Source organism: Balaenoptera acutorostrata, chromosome 1, assembly GCF_949987535.1.
Source record: "Balaenoptera acutorostrata chromosome 1, mBalAcu1.1, whole genome shotgun sequence".
NCBI lineage: Eukaryota > Metazoa > Chordata > Mammalia > Artiodactyla > Balaenopteridae > Balaenoptera > Balaenoptera acutorostrata.
The window spans coordinates 27,121,281-27,138,244 of record NC_080064.1 but is presented as its reverse complement, the minus strand read 5'-3'; the positions used below and the strand labels follow the sequence as shown (position 1 = coordinate 27,138,244).

Genomic DNA, 16,964 nt, shown 5'->3' with positions numbered 1-16,964 from the left:
TTCCATCAGACCTTTTAACCCTTCATTCTCCAGCTCAGCCCGAGTGCCCCGCGCCAGGCGATCCTCGGCACGAAGGCTGGGACTGTATTAAGTCTCCCTCTTGGAGCTGTTTGTTGACCACATTCACGTTCAGAGCCCTGGAGCTAAAAGCACTTTACACCATAAAATAAAAGCACTGTCTTTTTTTTTCTTTCCAGTTTTTTTTTTTTTCCACACACACACACTGTATTTTATTTTTACAAGAGATAAATAGACTGACACCAAGCATTGTACATGGATGACCACAACAAAAGCAACAATGATTGCAATTACCAAACATGAAACACACTCATACTATGTCATAATATTGACATTCAGTCCAGTAATCCTCCACTGTAACAGCTCTTTACTTTGCAGTGAAAATTGATTTGTATATTCTTTGCCTCTGAGTCCTTGTGGGATTTTTTTTTTTTTAATTCAGACAGAAAGTCACAAAAATTATACTCATCCTCATCAGTTCACTCAGTCCCATGTAATTAATTTTTTTTTTCATCTTGATCTTTTGTTAGCACTTTTATGAGTTCATCAGTTTTTCATTAGAGTTCTAAAAATGCTTATTCATTCAGTTCAGCAGTACAGTCAGTTACCAGAAACCTGTACTTGTCAGAGTCTTTTCCATGAATTTCTTGAAGATGAAACCCTTTTATAGGAACATATTTGCAAAATCATCAGAGTACACCCAGAACTGTCTGTAAATGACAGAAGACTTAAAAATGACCATGGTTAAAGATTTGATGAAAGTTCATAATAATGCAGTTGACAAGAAAATTAGTTATTTCTGAGATATACATTTTAAAGTAGTAACTAGGATTATTACTTATAACCTTATACCAGAACATATAAGATTTTTAGAAGTTTCCTGTAATGTCTGAAACATTTATATTAACATATTTCCATACATATTTCCATACAAATACAAATATAAGATTTTTAGAAATTTCATGTAATGTCTGAAACATTTATATTAACATATTTCCATACATATTTCCATACAAATACAAATATAAGATTTTTAGAAATTTCATGTAATGTCTGAAACATTTATATTAACATATTTCCATACAAATAACCTAATGAAAGTTTAGTATTAGTTGTTTTGTTTGTTTTTTTATACTGCAGGTTCTTATTAGGCATCAGTTTTATACACATCAGGGTATACATGTCAATCCCAATCACCCAATTCAGCACACCACCATCCCCACCTCACCGCAGTTTTCCCCCCTTGGTGTCCATATGTCCATTCTCTACATCTGTGTCTCAACTTCTGCCCTGCAAACTGGCTCATCTGTACCATTTTTCTAGGTTCCACATACATGCATTAATATACGATATTTGTTTTTCTCTTTCTGACTTACTTCACTCTGTATGACAGTCTCTAGATCCATCCACGTCTCAACAAGTGACTCAATTTCGTTCCTTTTTATGGCTGAGTAATATTCCATTGTATATATGTACCACAACTTCTTTATCCAGTCGTCTATTGATGGGCATTTAGGTTGCTTCCATGACCTGGCTATTGTAAATAGTGCTGCAATGAACATTCGGGTGCATGTGTCCTTTTGAATTACGGTTTTCTCTGGGTATATGCCCAGTAGTGGGATTGCTGGGTCATATGGTAATTCTATTTTTAGTTTTTTAAGGAACCTCCATATTGTTCTCCATAGTGGCTGTATCAATTTACATTCCCACCAACAGTGCAAGAGGGTTCCCTTTTCTCCACACCCTCTCCACCATTTGTTGTTTGTAGATTTTCTGATGATGCCCATTCTAACAGGAGTGAGGTGATACCTCATTGTAGTTTTGATTTGCATTTCTCTAATAATTAGTGATGTTGAGCATCTTTTCATGTGCTTCGTGGCCGTCTGTATGTCTTCTTTGGAGAAATGTCTATTTAGGTCTTCTGCCCATTTTTGGATTGGGGTGTTTGTTTCTTTGATATTGAGCTGAATGAGCTGTTTATATATTTTGGAGATTAATCCTTTGTCAGTTGATTCATTTGCAAATATTTTCTCCCATTCTGAGGGTTGTCTTTTTGTCTTGTTTATGGTTTCCTTTGCTGTGCAAAAGCTTTGAAGTTTCATTAGGTCCCACTTGTTTATTTTTGTTTTTATTTCCATTACTCTAGGAGGTGGATCAAAAAAGATCTTGCTGTGATTTATGTCAAAGAGTGTTCTTCCTATGTTTTCCTCTAAGAGTTTTATAGTGTCCAGTCTTATATTTAGGTCTCTAATCCATTTTGAGTTTATTTTTGTGTATGGTGTTAGGGAGTATTCTAATTTCATTCTTTTACATGTAGCTGTCCAGTTTTCCCAGCACCACTTATTGAAGAGACTGTCTTTTCTCCATTGTATATCTTTGCCTCCTTTGTCATAGATTAGTTGACCATAGGTGCGTGGGTTAATCTCTGGGCTTTCTATCTTGTTCCATTGATCTATGTTTCTGTTTTTGTGCCAGTACCATATTGTCTTGATTACTGTAGCTTTGTAGTATAGTCTGAAGTCAGGAAGTCTGATTCCTCCAGCTCCATTTTTTTGCCTCAAGACTGCTTTGGCTATTCGGGGTCTTTTGTGTCTCCATACAAATTTTAAGATGACTTGTTCTAGCTCCGTAAAAAATGCCATTGGTAATTTGATAGGGATTGCATTGAATCTGTAGATTGCTTTGGGTAGTATACTCATTTTCACAATGTTGATTCTTCCAATCCAAGAACATGGTATATCTCTCCATCTATTTGTATCATCTTTAATTTCTTTCATCAGTGTCTTATAGTTTTCTGCATACAGGTCTTTTGTCTCCCTAGGTAGGTTTATTCCTAGGTATTTTATTCTTTTTGTTGCAATGGTAAATGGGAGTGTTTCCATAATTTCTCTTTCAGATTTTTCATCATTAGTGTATAGGAATGCAAGAGATTTCTGTGCATTAATTTTGTAACCTGCAACTTTACCATATTAATTAATTAGCTCTAGCAGTTTTCTGGTGGCAGTTTTAGGATTCTCTATGTATAGTATCATGTCATCCGCAAACAGTGACAGTTTTACTTCTTCTTTTCCAATTTGTATTCCTTTTATTTCTTTTTCTTCTCTGATTGCCGTGGCTAGGACTTCCAGAACTATGTTGAATAATAGTGGTGAGAGTGGACATCCTTGTCTCGTTCCTGATCTTAGAGGAAATGCTTTCAGTTTTTCACCATTGAGAATGATGTTTGCTGTGGGTTTGTCATATATGGCCTTTATTATGTTGAGGTAGGTTCCCTCTATGCCCACTTTCTGGAGAGTTTTTATCAGAAATGGGTGTTGAATTTTGTCAAAAGCTTTTTCTGCATCTATTGAGATGATCATATGGTTTTTATTCTTCAATTTGTTAATATGGTGTATCACATTGATTGATTTGCATATATTGAAGAATCCTTGCATCCCTGGGATAAATCCCACTTGATCGTGGTGTATGATCCTTTTAATGTGTTGTTGGATTCTGTTTGCTAGTATTTTGTTGAGGATTTTTGCATCTATATTCATCAGTGATATTGGTCTGTAATTTTCTTTTTTTGTAGTGTCTTTGTCTGGTTTTGGTATCAGGGTGACGGTGGCCTCATAGAATGAGTTTGGGAGTGTTCCTTCTTCTGCAATTTTTTGGAAGAGTTTGAGAAGGATGGGTGTTAGCTCTTCTCTAAATGTTTGATAGAATTCACCTGTGAAGCCATCTGGTCCTGGACTTTTGTTTCTTGGAAGATTTTTAATCACAGTTTCAATTTCATTACTTGTGATTGGTCTGTTCATATTTTCTGTTTCTTCCTGATTCAGTCTTGGAAGGTTATACCTTTCTAAGAATTTGTCCATTTCTTCCAGGTTGTCCATTTTATTGGCATAAAGTTGCTTGTAGTAGTCTCTTAGGATGTTTTGTATTTCTGCGGTGTCTGTTGTAACTTCTCCTTTTTCGTTTCTGATTTTATTGATTTGAGTCCTCTCCCTCTTTTTCTTGATGAGTCTGGCTAATGGCTTATCAATTTTGTTTATCTTCTCAAAGAACCAACTTTTAGTTTTATTGATCTTTGCTATTGTTTTCTTTGTTTCTATTTCATTTATTTCTGCTCTGATCTTTATGATTTCTTTCCTTCTGCTAACTTTGGGTTTTGTTTGTTCTTCTTTCTCTAGTTTCTTTAGGTGTAAGGTTAGATTGTTTACTTGAGATTTTTCTTGTTTCTTTAGGTAGGCTTGTATAGCTATAAACTTCCCTCTTAGAACCGCTTTTGCTGCATCCCATAGGTTTTGGGTCGTCGTGTTTTCATTGTCATTTGTCTCTAGGTATTTTTTGATTTCCTGTTTGATTTCTTCAGTGATCTCTTGGTTATTTAGTAACGTATTGTTTAGCCTCCATGTGTTTGTCTTTTTTACGTTTTTTTCCCTGTAATTCATTTCTAATCTCATAGCGTTGTGGTCAGAAAAGATGCTTGATATGATTTCAATTTTCTTAAATTTACTGAGGCTTGATTTGTGACCCAAGATGTGATCTATCTTGGAGAATGTTCCGTGCGCACTTGAGAAGAACGTGTAATCTGCCGTTTTTGGATGGAATGTCCTATATATATCAATTAAATCTATCTGGTCTATTGTGTCATTTAAAGCTTCTGTTTCCTTATTTATTTTCATTTTGGATGATCTGTCCATTGGTGTAAGTGAGGTGTTAAAGTCCCCCACTATTATTGTGTTACTGTCGATTTCCTCTTTTATAGCTGTTAGCAGTTGCCTTATGTATTGAGGTGCTCCTATGTTGGGTGCATATATATTTATAATTGTTATATCTTCTTCTTGGATTGATCCCTGGATCATTATGTAGTGTCCTTCCTTGTCTCTTGTAACATTCTTTATTTTAAAGTCTATTTTATCTGATATGAGTATAGCTACTCCAGCTTTCTTTTGATTTCCATTTGCATGGAATATCTTTTTCCATCCCCTCACTTTCAGTCTGTATGTGTCCCTAGGTCTGAAGTGGGTCTCTTGTAGACAGCATATATATGGGTCTTGTTTTTGTATCCATTCAGCCAGTCTATGTCTTTTGGTTGGGGCATTTAATCCATTCACATTTAAGGTAATTATCGATATGTATGTTCCTATGACCATTTTCTTAATTGTTTTGGGTTTGTTTTTGTAGGTCCTTTTCTTCTCTTGTGTTTCCCACTTAGAGAAGTTCCTTTAGCATTTGTTGTAGAGCTGGTTTGGTGGTGCTGAATTCTCTTAGCTTTTGCTTGTCTGTAAAGCTTTTGATTTCTCCATCGAATCTGAATGAGATCCTTGCCGGGTAGAGTAATCTTGGTTGTAGGTTCTTCCCTTTCATCACTTTAAGTATATCATGCCACTCCCTTCTGGCTTGCAGAGTTTCTGCTGAGAAATCAGCTGTTAACCTTATGGGAGTTCCCTTGTATGTTATTTGTCGTTTTTCCCTTGCTGCTTTCAGTAATTTTTCTTTGTCTTTAATTTTTGCCACTTTGATTACTATGTGTCTCGGCGTGTTTCTCCTTGGGTTTATTCTGTATGGGACTCTCTGCGCTTCCTGGACTTGGGTGGCTATTTCCTTTCCCATGTTAGGGAAGTTTTCGACTATAATCTCTTCAAATATTTTCTCTGGTCCTTTCTCTCTCTCTTCTCCTTCTGGGACCCCTATAATGCGAATGTTGTTGCGTTTAATGTTGTCCCAGAGGTCTCTTAGGCTGTCTTCATTTCTTTTCATTCTTTTTTCTTTAGTCTGTTCTGCAGCAGTGAATTCCACCATTCTGTCTTCCAGGTCACTTATCCGTTCTTCTGCCTCAGTTATTCTGCTATTGATTCCTTCTAGTGTAGTTTTCATTTCAGTTATTGTATTGGTCATCTCTGTTTGTTTGTTCTTTAATTCTTCTAGGTCTTTGTTAATCATTTCTTGCATCTTCTCAATCTTTGCCTCCATTCTTATTCCGAGGTCCTGGATCATCTTCACTATCATTATTCTGAATTCTTTTTCTGGAAGGTTGCCTATCTCCACTTCATTTAGTTGTTTTTCTGGGGTTTTTTCTTGTTCCTTCATCTGGTACATAGCCCTCTGCCTTTTCATCTTCTCTGTCTTTCTGTAACTGTGGTTTTTGGACCACAGGCTGCAGGATTGTAGTTTTTCTTGCTTCTGTTGTCTGCCCTCTGGTGGTTGAGGCTATCTAAGAGGCTTGATGGGAGGCTCTGGTGGTGGGTAGAGCTGCTGAGTCACTTTAAGTTGTGTGTCTTTTCCCAAAATGAAAGTTATATTTTTCTAAGACAGATAAACCTGTATACGTGTACTATCATAAATGATGTTTTGTCTTTTTCCCCCTTTTTTAGCATCTTACTTTACATTTCCCCTCTTTATGATTCCTTGTTGTTTCCTTTGAATTCCATTTTTTTGCTAAATTGACTGCTTTGCTTTTTCCCCTTTGGTAATTTTGAAGATAAGATACTTTATAGTCTATTACTAATTACACTTAACATCTTTAAAGACACACTATAACCTATATTTCTCTAATTAACCACAGAAACTATATAACAGAATTTCTTAGAAAATGAGGAAATTAGCATATCTCCTTGCTTCAACTTTATACTTTACATCAGAATAATCTGCAATATTTTACCCTGGGGTTTGGACAGGAGTGATATCTTTTATCTTCTCTTCCAACAAATATTTGTTACACTTGCAGTCTATTTTCTAACTATGTTTATAGCAATTATTTAGATTCTTTACTATATTGTTTATTTGCTTATCACCAATCTTTTTTCATTTTTTATTAAGCATAACTTTCTCATACTTGAGTTCTGCATTTTGATTCATCTCTTGGTTGGGTTGAAAACATCTTCACGTAGTTCTTTAGTGTTGTATGGATAATATACTTTTTGAGGTCTTTGATACTGGAAGCGGTTTCTGTTGTCTTTGCTCTTTAACAATTTGGCTGGGCCATACTCTTTTCTACTCTAAATTATTTAGGGACAGATCTGTACTGTGTCTAAGAGACATACATTGAGGATCACAACGTAGTATTTTTTCCATGTTTCCAGAGCTAACACAGGTATCCACCTATTTTTACAGACTTTGGTCAGTTCTTTTGGTTGGGGCTTGGAACGGGATGGGGATGTGAGGCACGTGTATCCATGTCACCATCTCTTCAGATGGTATCAACCATTAAATGCTCATTGATTCATTCAGCAAATATTGATTGAGCACCAACAATGTACCAGGCATTGTGGGAGCCATAGAGATTCAGAGAAATCAAACAGACAAGATTTCTGCCCTCGTGAATTACATGTGTGTGTGCTGGGGAGAGGGAGGGACAGACCATAAACAAACCAGTGAACAAGGTAATTTTAGAGAGTGATAGGTAGAGCTGCCATATATAGCTGCTCAAAATGGTGCCCCTGGAGCTTTACAACATGGCAACTCGGGATAAAGGGTATAAAGAAAAAAACGTGACAGAGTGATGGAGTCGGGGTGGGGACTCAGGTGATGTTAATTAAACTCTGCAGCAAATCCATTTGTTCTCATGCTTTCAGTGCCTTTGAAATCGTAGAGCTTTTCTTTGTCTTTGGTCCGCCTTGATGTTGTTCTGCTGGTAGACAGACCATGTGGTTTTCCCCTTCTGTCTTCAAGGTAGTGGTCTTTGTTGGTTTCAGATTCCTCATTATTTGTATTATGCTTCCAGCTGGACTACCACAAAGCCATACATGGGATAGCTGTGTGGGGGCATCTGTGTCCAGCCTAGAACCTCCAGTTCAGGGCTGATATAATGCTTGGGGTTAACAGATGAATCTTTAACAGATTCTAAGAACACCCCCAAGAACTCCACTATTAGACTTAGTGAGCAGTACTGTTCTCATACTGGGAGACGGTGTTGCTGGGTGGCTAAGGGCTTGGCCCGTGGAGTCAGGTGGATTTGAATTTGCATGGATTTGCGTGGATTTGAACTCGCTGCTACCATCTACTGGCCGCGCAGCTCTGGCAAGCTACTTAATCTCTGTGTGCCGCAGTGTCTTCATTTTTAAATGGGGTTAATAACAGTACCTACCTCATGCCGTTATTGTGACAGTTAAATTGAGTAATTGATGAAAGTGCTTAGAACAGTGCCTGTACTAAGTAAACGCCCAATAATATACAATGGTAATTACTATTAACTATACCTTGTGTTGCCTAAAAGCTTTTTCATGTCCTTCTCTCCCCTTGACTCAAACTTTCAATACTTATAAAATACAGAGATTATAGGGATGAGACTGAATGTGTCCTCGAGACCAGGTTCACTTTGCTGAATTTGATGGGAGGGCTTTGAGTAGCAGGTTGAAAAAGTAATACCTAATGCAGAAAAGGGGAAGGTGCGTAGAGTCAGGCAGAGGAGGCACTCAACGGAAGGAATCACCAATCCCTTTGTTTTGTGTTTTTTTTTTCTTTTGCAAACATGATTTTATTATTATTTTTCACCTTAGCTTCATTATAATTAATAAGTCACATATTATACTTACTTTAATTTCAATATAATTAATACCAAACATCACTATAAATGTTATAAAGGCACTTAAATGTTTGTCCATATTCGTTTTTACCTTCTTTACACTTTTATGTATCAAAAAGTGTTTCAATGAGCCTATATCATTTTTGCAGTCAGAAAAATTAAATATTGCTTTCATTTTGAAAAAATATCACCCCCAAACCTTTTACTCTAATACAATTTTTTATTTGGGGGCTCATGTCCAGTCTTTACCCATATATAAGTAAATATTTAACAGCTATAATCCAAAGCATGCGTATAATTTTATGATGTACTATTTTACTTTAAAATGTTTAACATTCTTCTTTCTACAGGGTCATATTTATCACTTTAATGATTGTGTTCAAACTGCACCACATTAAAGGCTATAATTTACCTCGCATTATTGGGCTGACATGTAGGTTGTTCACATTTTTTCCTCTGTAATAAAATTATGTCACTGTAAACATCTTTGTCCATGTGGCTCTTTTTCTTTTTAATTAATTCCTAGAGATTACTGAGTCAGAATATTTGAATAGTGTTGTGGCTGTTGATAAGAATGCATACACTCCCTTCCAAAAGGATTGTATCAACTTTACTGTGCAACTGGCAATAAATACATATGAGTTTTCATGAAGCCGCAACAGTATGGGTTGTTTATTTTTATTTATTTTTTCTAGTGAAATGGACTGTGTTTTCATATTAATCCCATTTTCTCTCCTATGAATCCGCTTTGGTCATCTTGGTGATGTTCTTATACAATTATAAAAGCTCCAATTCAATATTGATAGTTGCCCTTTGGCATATTTGTTGCAATGTTTTTTCATTCTGTTATTTTTCTTTTTAATTTTGGTTTAGTGTTTGTGTGTTTGTTTTTCCATTGATAGCACTTTGCTTTGCCTCAGCCTTGTTCCAGGGTCTGTTAGTTACTGGCATGGAAAGGGTTTAAAATAAAGATTTTCAGAAGAGTCGATCCTTGGAATGTGTGCAGGGCCTCAAGATAAGGCGCTAGTCACCTCTCTCCCCCAGTTTCTTCCAAAACTTTGGGCTCTGAAAGATGGTGCCTACCTAGCGCCTCCTTAGCATAGTTTTGTAGCTTCAAGGCTGGCAGAATCCCCAGGGGCACACCTATCATTTCCCCACTAAAAATGTTTAAAAGATAGAAATGGACTTGGAATATCTCCACTCTGGTTACCACCCGGGGGATCACCACCAGCTAAAAGGAGCCAGGCACTGGGTCTACATTTAAGCTTGAATGGTGGTTTTTCTCCCCAACGCAAGGGACCGAGAAGCATGCAGACCCTGCCTGGGGTGGGCTCACCGAAACGGAGACAGGGCCAGGAGAGGACCAGCTCCACCTTGTCTGTGGCTTGCCAGAGGGACCCTTCCCAATACCCCGTGTGGCATGGAACCCATCATGTCTCCCACCTAGAGCTCAGAGCCCAGCCGGTCCAGCCCAGCCCTCGTGTCACCCTTTCTCTCTGTTGCTCTTAGACTAAGAAACGCTCCCCCGCCAGCCCTCAGGGGCCCAGGCACAATACCAGGGGTGCTCACTGACCTCCACGGCTCCTCTCTTGCAGTTTCCTGCTTCTTCAACTTCACCAGCCCCTCTGGGGTCGTCCTGTCACCTAACTACCCGGAGGACTACGGCAACCACCTCCACTGCGTCTGGCTTATCCTCGCGCGGCCCGAGAGCCGCATCCACCTGGCCTTCAATGACATTGACGTGGAGCCTCAGTTTGACTTCCTGGTCATCAAGGATGGGGCCACGGCCGAGGCCCCAGTCCTGGGCACCTTCTCGGGAAACCAACTCCCCTCGTCCATCACAAGCAGCGGCCACGTGGCCCGTCTTGAGTTCCAGACCGACCACTCCACGGGGAAGAGGGGCTTCAACATCACCTTTACTAGTGAGTCCAGCCTGTGTCCTCAGCTGACCGTCCCTCTGGGGATGTCCAGTGGAGGGGGCGCCAGCAGAGGAGTGTTGATGTGGGTGGGCCCGTTCCAGAAGCCTTGCGGGGCTGCGGAGCCAGGCGTGGGGCTCCAGCGTGAAGGGAAAAACGGGAAGCGTTCTTTTCTGTGGCGTCACTCGCTTTTGAGCATTTATTTCCTTTGCCATATAATGTGAAAGGAGCCGGGGGCCTCATTTCTCCCTCCCACCCTCCCCCTCCTAGAAGGCCCAGCTAGAACCAGGAAGGGCCCAAGGGAGAGCAAGCCCTCCCCATCCTCTTCTAGCTACAGACGCCTCTCCGATGTGCTCCCCCAAGTCCTCGGACGCCTACTCACTGCCGACTTCATGTATCCCCCGTGGGGCTGCTCACGCTTTGCTTTGCCAGTTCCCACTCCCATAGGCAAATCAGAAACAGAAGTCTAGAGCAGTGTTTCTGTTTGGCTCTGAGACTCATTAGAGCCAACTCTCGGGGCATTTCCTCATGGCCCGTCTCAGGGCCACAGTCCCAAAGTTGTCACCTCCAGTTTTAACCCTTGGCCCCTTCTCTAGAAGCAAACTGAAACTCAGCAGTGATTATTGTCGTTTCTGTGTCTCGGGGGGTTGGACGGGGCAGAAGCTTGGAGAGTAGAAACAGCAAGCGGCAGAGGTAGCAAGAGGTGCTGTTCAGGGCAGAACCAGCTACAAACCCGGTGAACTTGGCCAATAGCAAATCTTCAGAGGGGGCTGAGGCTGGGTCCGTCTGAGCAGATTAACCAGATCCTTTCCCAGAGGCCGCTTGTGAAATGCAAGTCCCCAGTTCAAGCTCCGACCCTCGCACCCAGCACACACGCAGCGCTTGTCCCTCTGGCACTTTCGGATAGAACTGATCTCCACCCAGCCCCCCTCCCACCCTTGGCAGAGAGGTCTTGCTTCCTTGTCCCATCTGTCCCCAGGGTCTAGTTGAGCTGAAGACAATAAGTGCCAAACAGGGGTCATTGGGGACCCCAGATTCCAAGCTAAAGCCCTTCCCTGATATTTCCCTCAGCACCTTCTTCAGGATGCCGGACTTGATAGAAACAAGCCATCTTCCCAGGGATGCCTCCTCCAGGACACTCGTCTTCCCATCATCTGTGGGCAGGAGGAAGCAGAGCCCAGTTCTGTCTTCCCTAATCTTCCCAGTCTAGCACTGCAGCACTGGCTTTTAGTTTATCTGTCCTCATCCCTAATTTCCCATGAGGTCATGAGCTCTGGAAAGATGGGGGTATGTATTACTTATCTTTCTATGCCCTCTGCCCAGTGCAGGGTCTGGTACATGGTGAGGATCAGTAAATGTTTATTGGATGGAAAGATCCATGAATGGCTGAATGATCTTTCTTCCCTCCTGGGAAGTGGGAGTGGGAAAAAGAAGGGTAAGAGCTGTCCCAGGGAAGCCCACTTATCCAGGATGGGGAGGGCTGAGGACTCTACAGGTTCACAGCAGGTGTGGATACACCGATGGAGGACCTGGGTCAAAAACAAATACTCATAGTCTCCGAGGAAAACCATATCCCAGTAGGTCCCCACTTTCCAGGACAGGAGCAAATGCCAAATCCTCAGGAGGAAGAGGCAGAAAGCAGCAAACCCGAATGATCAAGCTCTTACCCAGCATTCCTCTCAAAGGTTCCTCCACCGTTGTAAAAATGATACACATCCAATACATCAGTAGTCAAAAAACAGGGGCAGGTCAAGGAAGAAATGCTGACTACCACCCTAGATCCCCCCACCCAGAGATGATTCTTGCCAATATTTGGTGAACACCATTACAGACATTACAGATAATTTTCTGTGCGTTTGTACAGATAGAGTGGGTTGGATAGGTAGCAATAACTTTTAAAAATCTGAGCCCCATCCTAGACCTGATGAATCAAAATCTCTAAGGAGTGAGGCCCTAGAATCTACATTTTTTACAGGCTTCTGGGGTGATTCTGATGTAGCTAGTGAAACCACAGTCCATGGGCAAGTGTTTGGGAACTAGTGTAGTCTCCCCCGCAGGACGTGCATCTCCTCAGTCACGTCCCAACTGACGATCATCTGGGAAGAGCTGGAATTTGCCCAGTGTCAGGGAGTTCGCATCCCCCACAAAACAGCTCTCTCCACAGTTAGAGAGCACTCGGGGCTTCCCCTCATGATGACCTGAAATCCGTGTCCCTGTAACAAGGCTCAGGGATCCCGTTTCCACCTCCAGAGCTCCTTAGAGGAAACCTAATCCTTCTTCCATGTGAGTATTTTGTTCAAAGATGAGAGTAGCTGCTTTTTACTGAGCACCTACTGTGGGAGCATCCTGCGGGCATCACTGCCAACCCCACAACAGAAACTTCCTAAGCTAAGATCTGTCCCCTTTCACCTGCCAGGAAACAGATTGAAAAGGTACATGGGTAGAACTGGGCAGTATTTAAATCCTTGACTTAGAGCATTTACTTCAAGGTATTAGAAATAGCTCCATATCCCTGCTCAGTGTGTACATGTGTGTGTGTGTGTGTGTGTCTGTGTCTGTGTATCTGTGTGTCTGTGTGACTGATAGGGTTTTGAATAGACAAACGCCTGGACTTCTGGGCCCCAAGTGCCACTTTTCTTCCCACCCCATGTTTCTAAATGTGAGGGCAAGCTCATGGTCATAAGTTCCTAATGAGGAAAGGTTGGGAGACTGATGTCTGGGCTGACTTAAGCTTGCATTTCAGAGGGAAGGGGGTCGGGGCTCAGCTGGGATCATCCAGATGATCTCTGTGTCAGATGCTCCCTCAGCCCAGCTTCAGGAGGAAGGATCGCCAGGTTTGCTTCCAGCAAGATGATCTGACAGCCTCCAGGGCTGCTTCTGTTTCTGACTGTGCAAGTGTTTCAGTCACCAGGGAATCTCAGAGGCCTCTGAAGTGGCCCACGCCCTTGCAGCCGTGGAGCCTGGTCTCCACTGGGAAGCCACCGTCCTTAAAACAGCAGGGATGCAAAGAGGGCGTGGCCTCGGACTCGAGTGTGAGAACTGGGCACCCCTGTTGGAGGAAGGTTGGGAACAGGAAGAAGGAAGGGAACACAGACTTAAGGGGTACTGACCACCTGTCAGGTGCTTACCAAGCATTCGCCACTTGCAAATTCAAATCAACTTTCACGTTATTCCTATCTCAGAATGGCCCATTTTATAGGTTAGGAAACAGAGGCTCAGCAAGATTACATAAGTTGCCCAGAACCATGTAACTAATAAGAGGCAGAGCTTGATTAAACCCACAAGTGTTCTGACTCTTTCCTCCCGCCCCCCCAACCCCCACCATGGTATTATCAATTGCCTGGGCAGAGTGAGAGGCAGCCTGACAAGGGGCGAGGAAATGAAGGGAATGGCTTCAGACAGGGTTAATTCCAGGGCACCTACTTTATGATGCTTGGTATCTATTAGTGTCACAGGATTTAGAGCCCGGTTCACCTGCAACATAAATGATCCCATAGCTGTCTGAAGGTAGGGACGCATGGAATGGATTTGACATTGAGGACACATATCTGCTCCTTAACCATGTTGAGCGTCAGTTTCCTTATTTGTAAACTGGGGTAATAATACCTACATCACAGAATCATTATTTGGTGTAAATGAGCCAACAGGAGAAACAACCCCCTGCCTGATCTATAAATGTGCTACAGAATGAAGTTGGATTAGGTGCTCAGGAAGGCAGGAGATCAAGTTTAACAAGTACCTGCTTTATGCCCAGTGTGGTTCTAGGGTATGTAGCTCTCCCCCCAGCACGCGAGGCTCTTGGGGAAGTGGGGGAGGTCTAGGATTGACCATGATAGTGAAGCTTATTTTCTTTGGGGGTCCATCTGCACGCCAGCTCTGTCTAATCCCATCCCTGACCCTTATCCACACAGCTTTTCGACACAATGAGTGTCCAGATCCGGGCGTTCCAGTAAACGGCAAACGGTTTGGTGACAGCCTCCAGCTGGGAAGCTCCATCTCCTTCCTCTGTGATGAAGGCTTCCTCGGGACTCAGGGTTCAGAGACCATCACCTGCATCCTGAAGGAGGGCAGCGTGGTCTGGAACAGTGCCGTGCTGCGGTGTGAAGGTGCGTGCCTGCCGGGCCGGGGGCCGGGGCTGTCAGCCAGAGAGGCTGAGGAGGGGGACCGAGTGGCCCAAACCCAAGTCGTCCTCTTCTCCCAGGACATGGGACCACCCTCTCGCCCTCACGCCGGAATGGCCGGGACTTTACAGAACCACAATGCACAGAAATTTGAATTATAACCAGAGATTAAACAGGAGAAACGCTGGTTCTAGACTGTCAGGCATCGAAAACACCTCTTCTTTCAACTGGGAATGCTCTCAATATCACAGCCATTAGGAGCCCTGCTCCCAGCTCCTGCACAGGGGAGCTCCATCAGCCTGAAGCAGTGTTGGCAGAGCTGTGAGTTTGCATGTCTTTCAAGCTGCCGGCCACTCTTTCCTTCTCCACATGCTAATTTCCCCCAATTCCCTGGGACATCTCCCCGGCTTGGCCTTGGTGTCCCTGTTAAATGCTGCCTTGATATCCTTGCAGTGAATCTCCAGGAGACTAGGGGCAGACCAGCCAAAAAAAAGACACAGCTTGAAGCAAGCACAGGGGTTGTTATGGTGTCTGCTCGGTCCTGCCTTGCCACGCAGACAGGTTTTGACTCAGTTTCAGAGACTAGCCATCTGGTCCCCCCAACTGCAGGCATGAAAAACACAAATTAAGCTTCTTAAGGGCAGGAATTATGTAAAACTTGTGCACCAAGCACAATGCCTGGCACAGAATAGGCCCTCGATAAATACTTGTGAATAATGGGTGGAAAGTGAGTCTCCCACAGACCCCTTGAAGGCAGTGACAGTGGAGGCAAGGGCTGCAGTTCCCTGCTTCTGGGACCCAAAAAGCGCCTTCCTCTTACCTCGCGTGATGGACAGAGGGTAGCGACCTAAGGGACCTCTCCATGCGCAGTCCCCAGACCCAAATCCGAGCACCCCGGCCAGCAAGGGGGAAGGACAGGAGAGCAGAGCAACGAGGGGGCGTGCCTCAGGGCGACCGCTGCCCCAGAGCTGACAGGCAGGGGGAGCGGGGAGGAGAGACCACCAAGGGCACAGGGCCCGAGGCAGAGAGGGTGGCGTCAAGGTGGGCCATCGAGTCAGAGGGACCTGGGCTGGAATCCTGGCGAGTCGCCTTTTTCCCTCTGAGCCTCTGGTTTGGTTGTTCTTTTTTTCAGCTAAAAAAAAAGTGGGGAGATGATAATGAGATGCACGTGTAAAGGGCACTTCCAGGCAGAGAGTGAGTTCCTAGCGTAAGTGTTAGCCATGCTCTTGCTGGTGTGTAAGCTCTGTGAAGTTAGGGAATCTTCCTTGGCCTCGTATCCCCACAGCTGGCATATTGTTTGATGCCTGCTAGATGCTCAGTCAATACTGGTTGATCAATCACTGAATGAATGAATGAATGAATGACCTTTTAACTAGGTTAGAGCCTCCTTCATGGCCTCCAGAGCCCTGACTCTCACCAGACTGCCTTTTGTCTCCTCCCTGAAACTTACCCGCTGAGTCGCCGGGGCCAAGTGACTTGACTTCTCTGTGCCTCAGCTGCCCCATCTGTAAAGTGCAGTTCATAATGGGGGCCCCCTCACAGGGTGGTCGTGAGCAAGCACCGCTCCTGGAGCAGTGCCTGGCAGAGAGGCAGCGCTCAGTCAGTGTTGGCTGTGAGCATGATATTCACCTGATTTTAACCATCCCTGACACCATCAGATGCATGTTGGTCCACTTTGGGGGATCATGGGGTGGGTTCATCCTTCCAGGTGCCTGTTCCAATCGTGACACAAACAGGCGTCTTCCTGCCCCCTGCGGTCACCCAACTACATCCACACAACCTCCTCTGCTGTTTTTACCCAGCAGAGTGAGCACTTTTGGAAACAGCATAAGCTTTGGTGTCAGGGAACTGTGAAATTCCTATCTTTGCCCCCTCCCAGTTGTGGACCCGATGGGTTGGGTAGCTCCCTCGGCGGCAGCAGGGGCGTAACCACGCGTGTCTAATGGGGTTGTTTGGGGGTGAGGCAGAGCCCAGGGTCTGGGGGCTTGTCGGTCAGTGGTCTCACCTTTCCTTCAAGCTGGGCCCCTCATTCTCCCTCATGCTCTCAAGTCAACCTCCTCTGACTTCTTTGGTTTTCCTCGTGGTCCATCTCATCCAGGACATCTTCCCTGCTGTCTCCCACTCACCTGATCTCTCCTTCCTCCTGGTTCCCTTGCTCTATGGGCCACCGCTGGACCACTCTATCAGATACTTGGTCTCACCATGACTACATTTTTCTTCACCAGTTCCCCGAGTCTTGGCCCTATCTCCCAACCAAGACTATAGGACTTCCGGGGCAGAAGCCCAGGCCACAGTGCCACTGAGCCTGCGGGGGCTCAGTCCCAGTGGAGTTGACCCCCCTGAGAGGGATCAGGACTTGGTAACTACAGAATCCTCCTCCCCACCCTCCACTTTCCTGAA

General features: G+C 43.6%; 1 protein-coding gene across 1 annotated transcript in view; it reads left to right on the top strand.

Annotated features, from left to right (window-relative positions):
• CSMD2 (CUB and Sushi multiple domains 2) overlaps nt 1-16,964 on the top strand; it is a 676,782-nt gene that overhangs the window by 403,080 nt on the left and 256,738 nt on the right. Inside the window, exons 14-15 of the mRNA XM_057529595.1 lie at nt 10,123-10,449; nt 14,355-14,549. Of these exons, the coding sequence (XP_057385578.1) occupies nt 10,123-10,449; nt 14,355-14,549 (522 nt within the window). The remainder of the gene's footprint in view (nt 1-10,122; nt 10,450-14,354; nt 14,550-16,964) is intronic.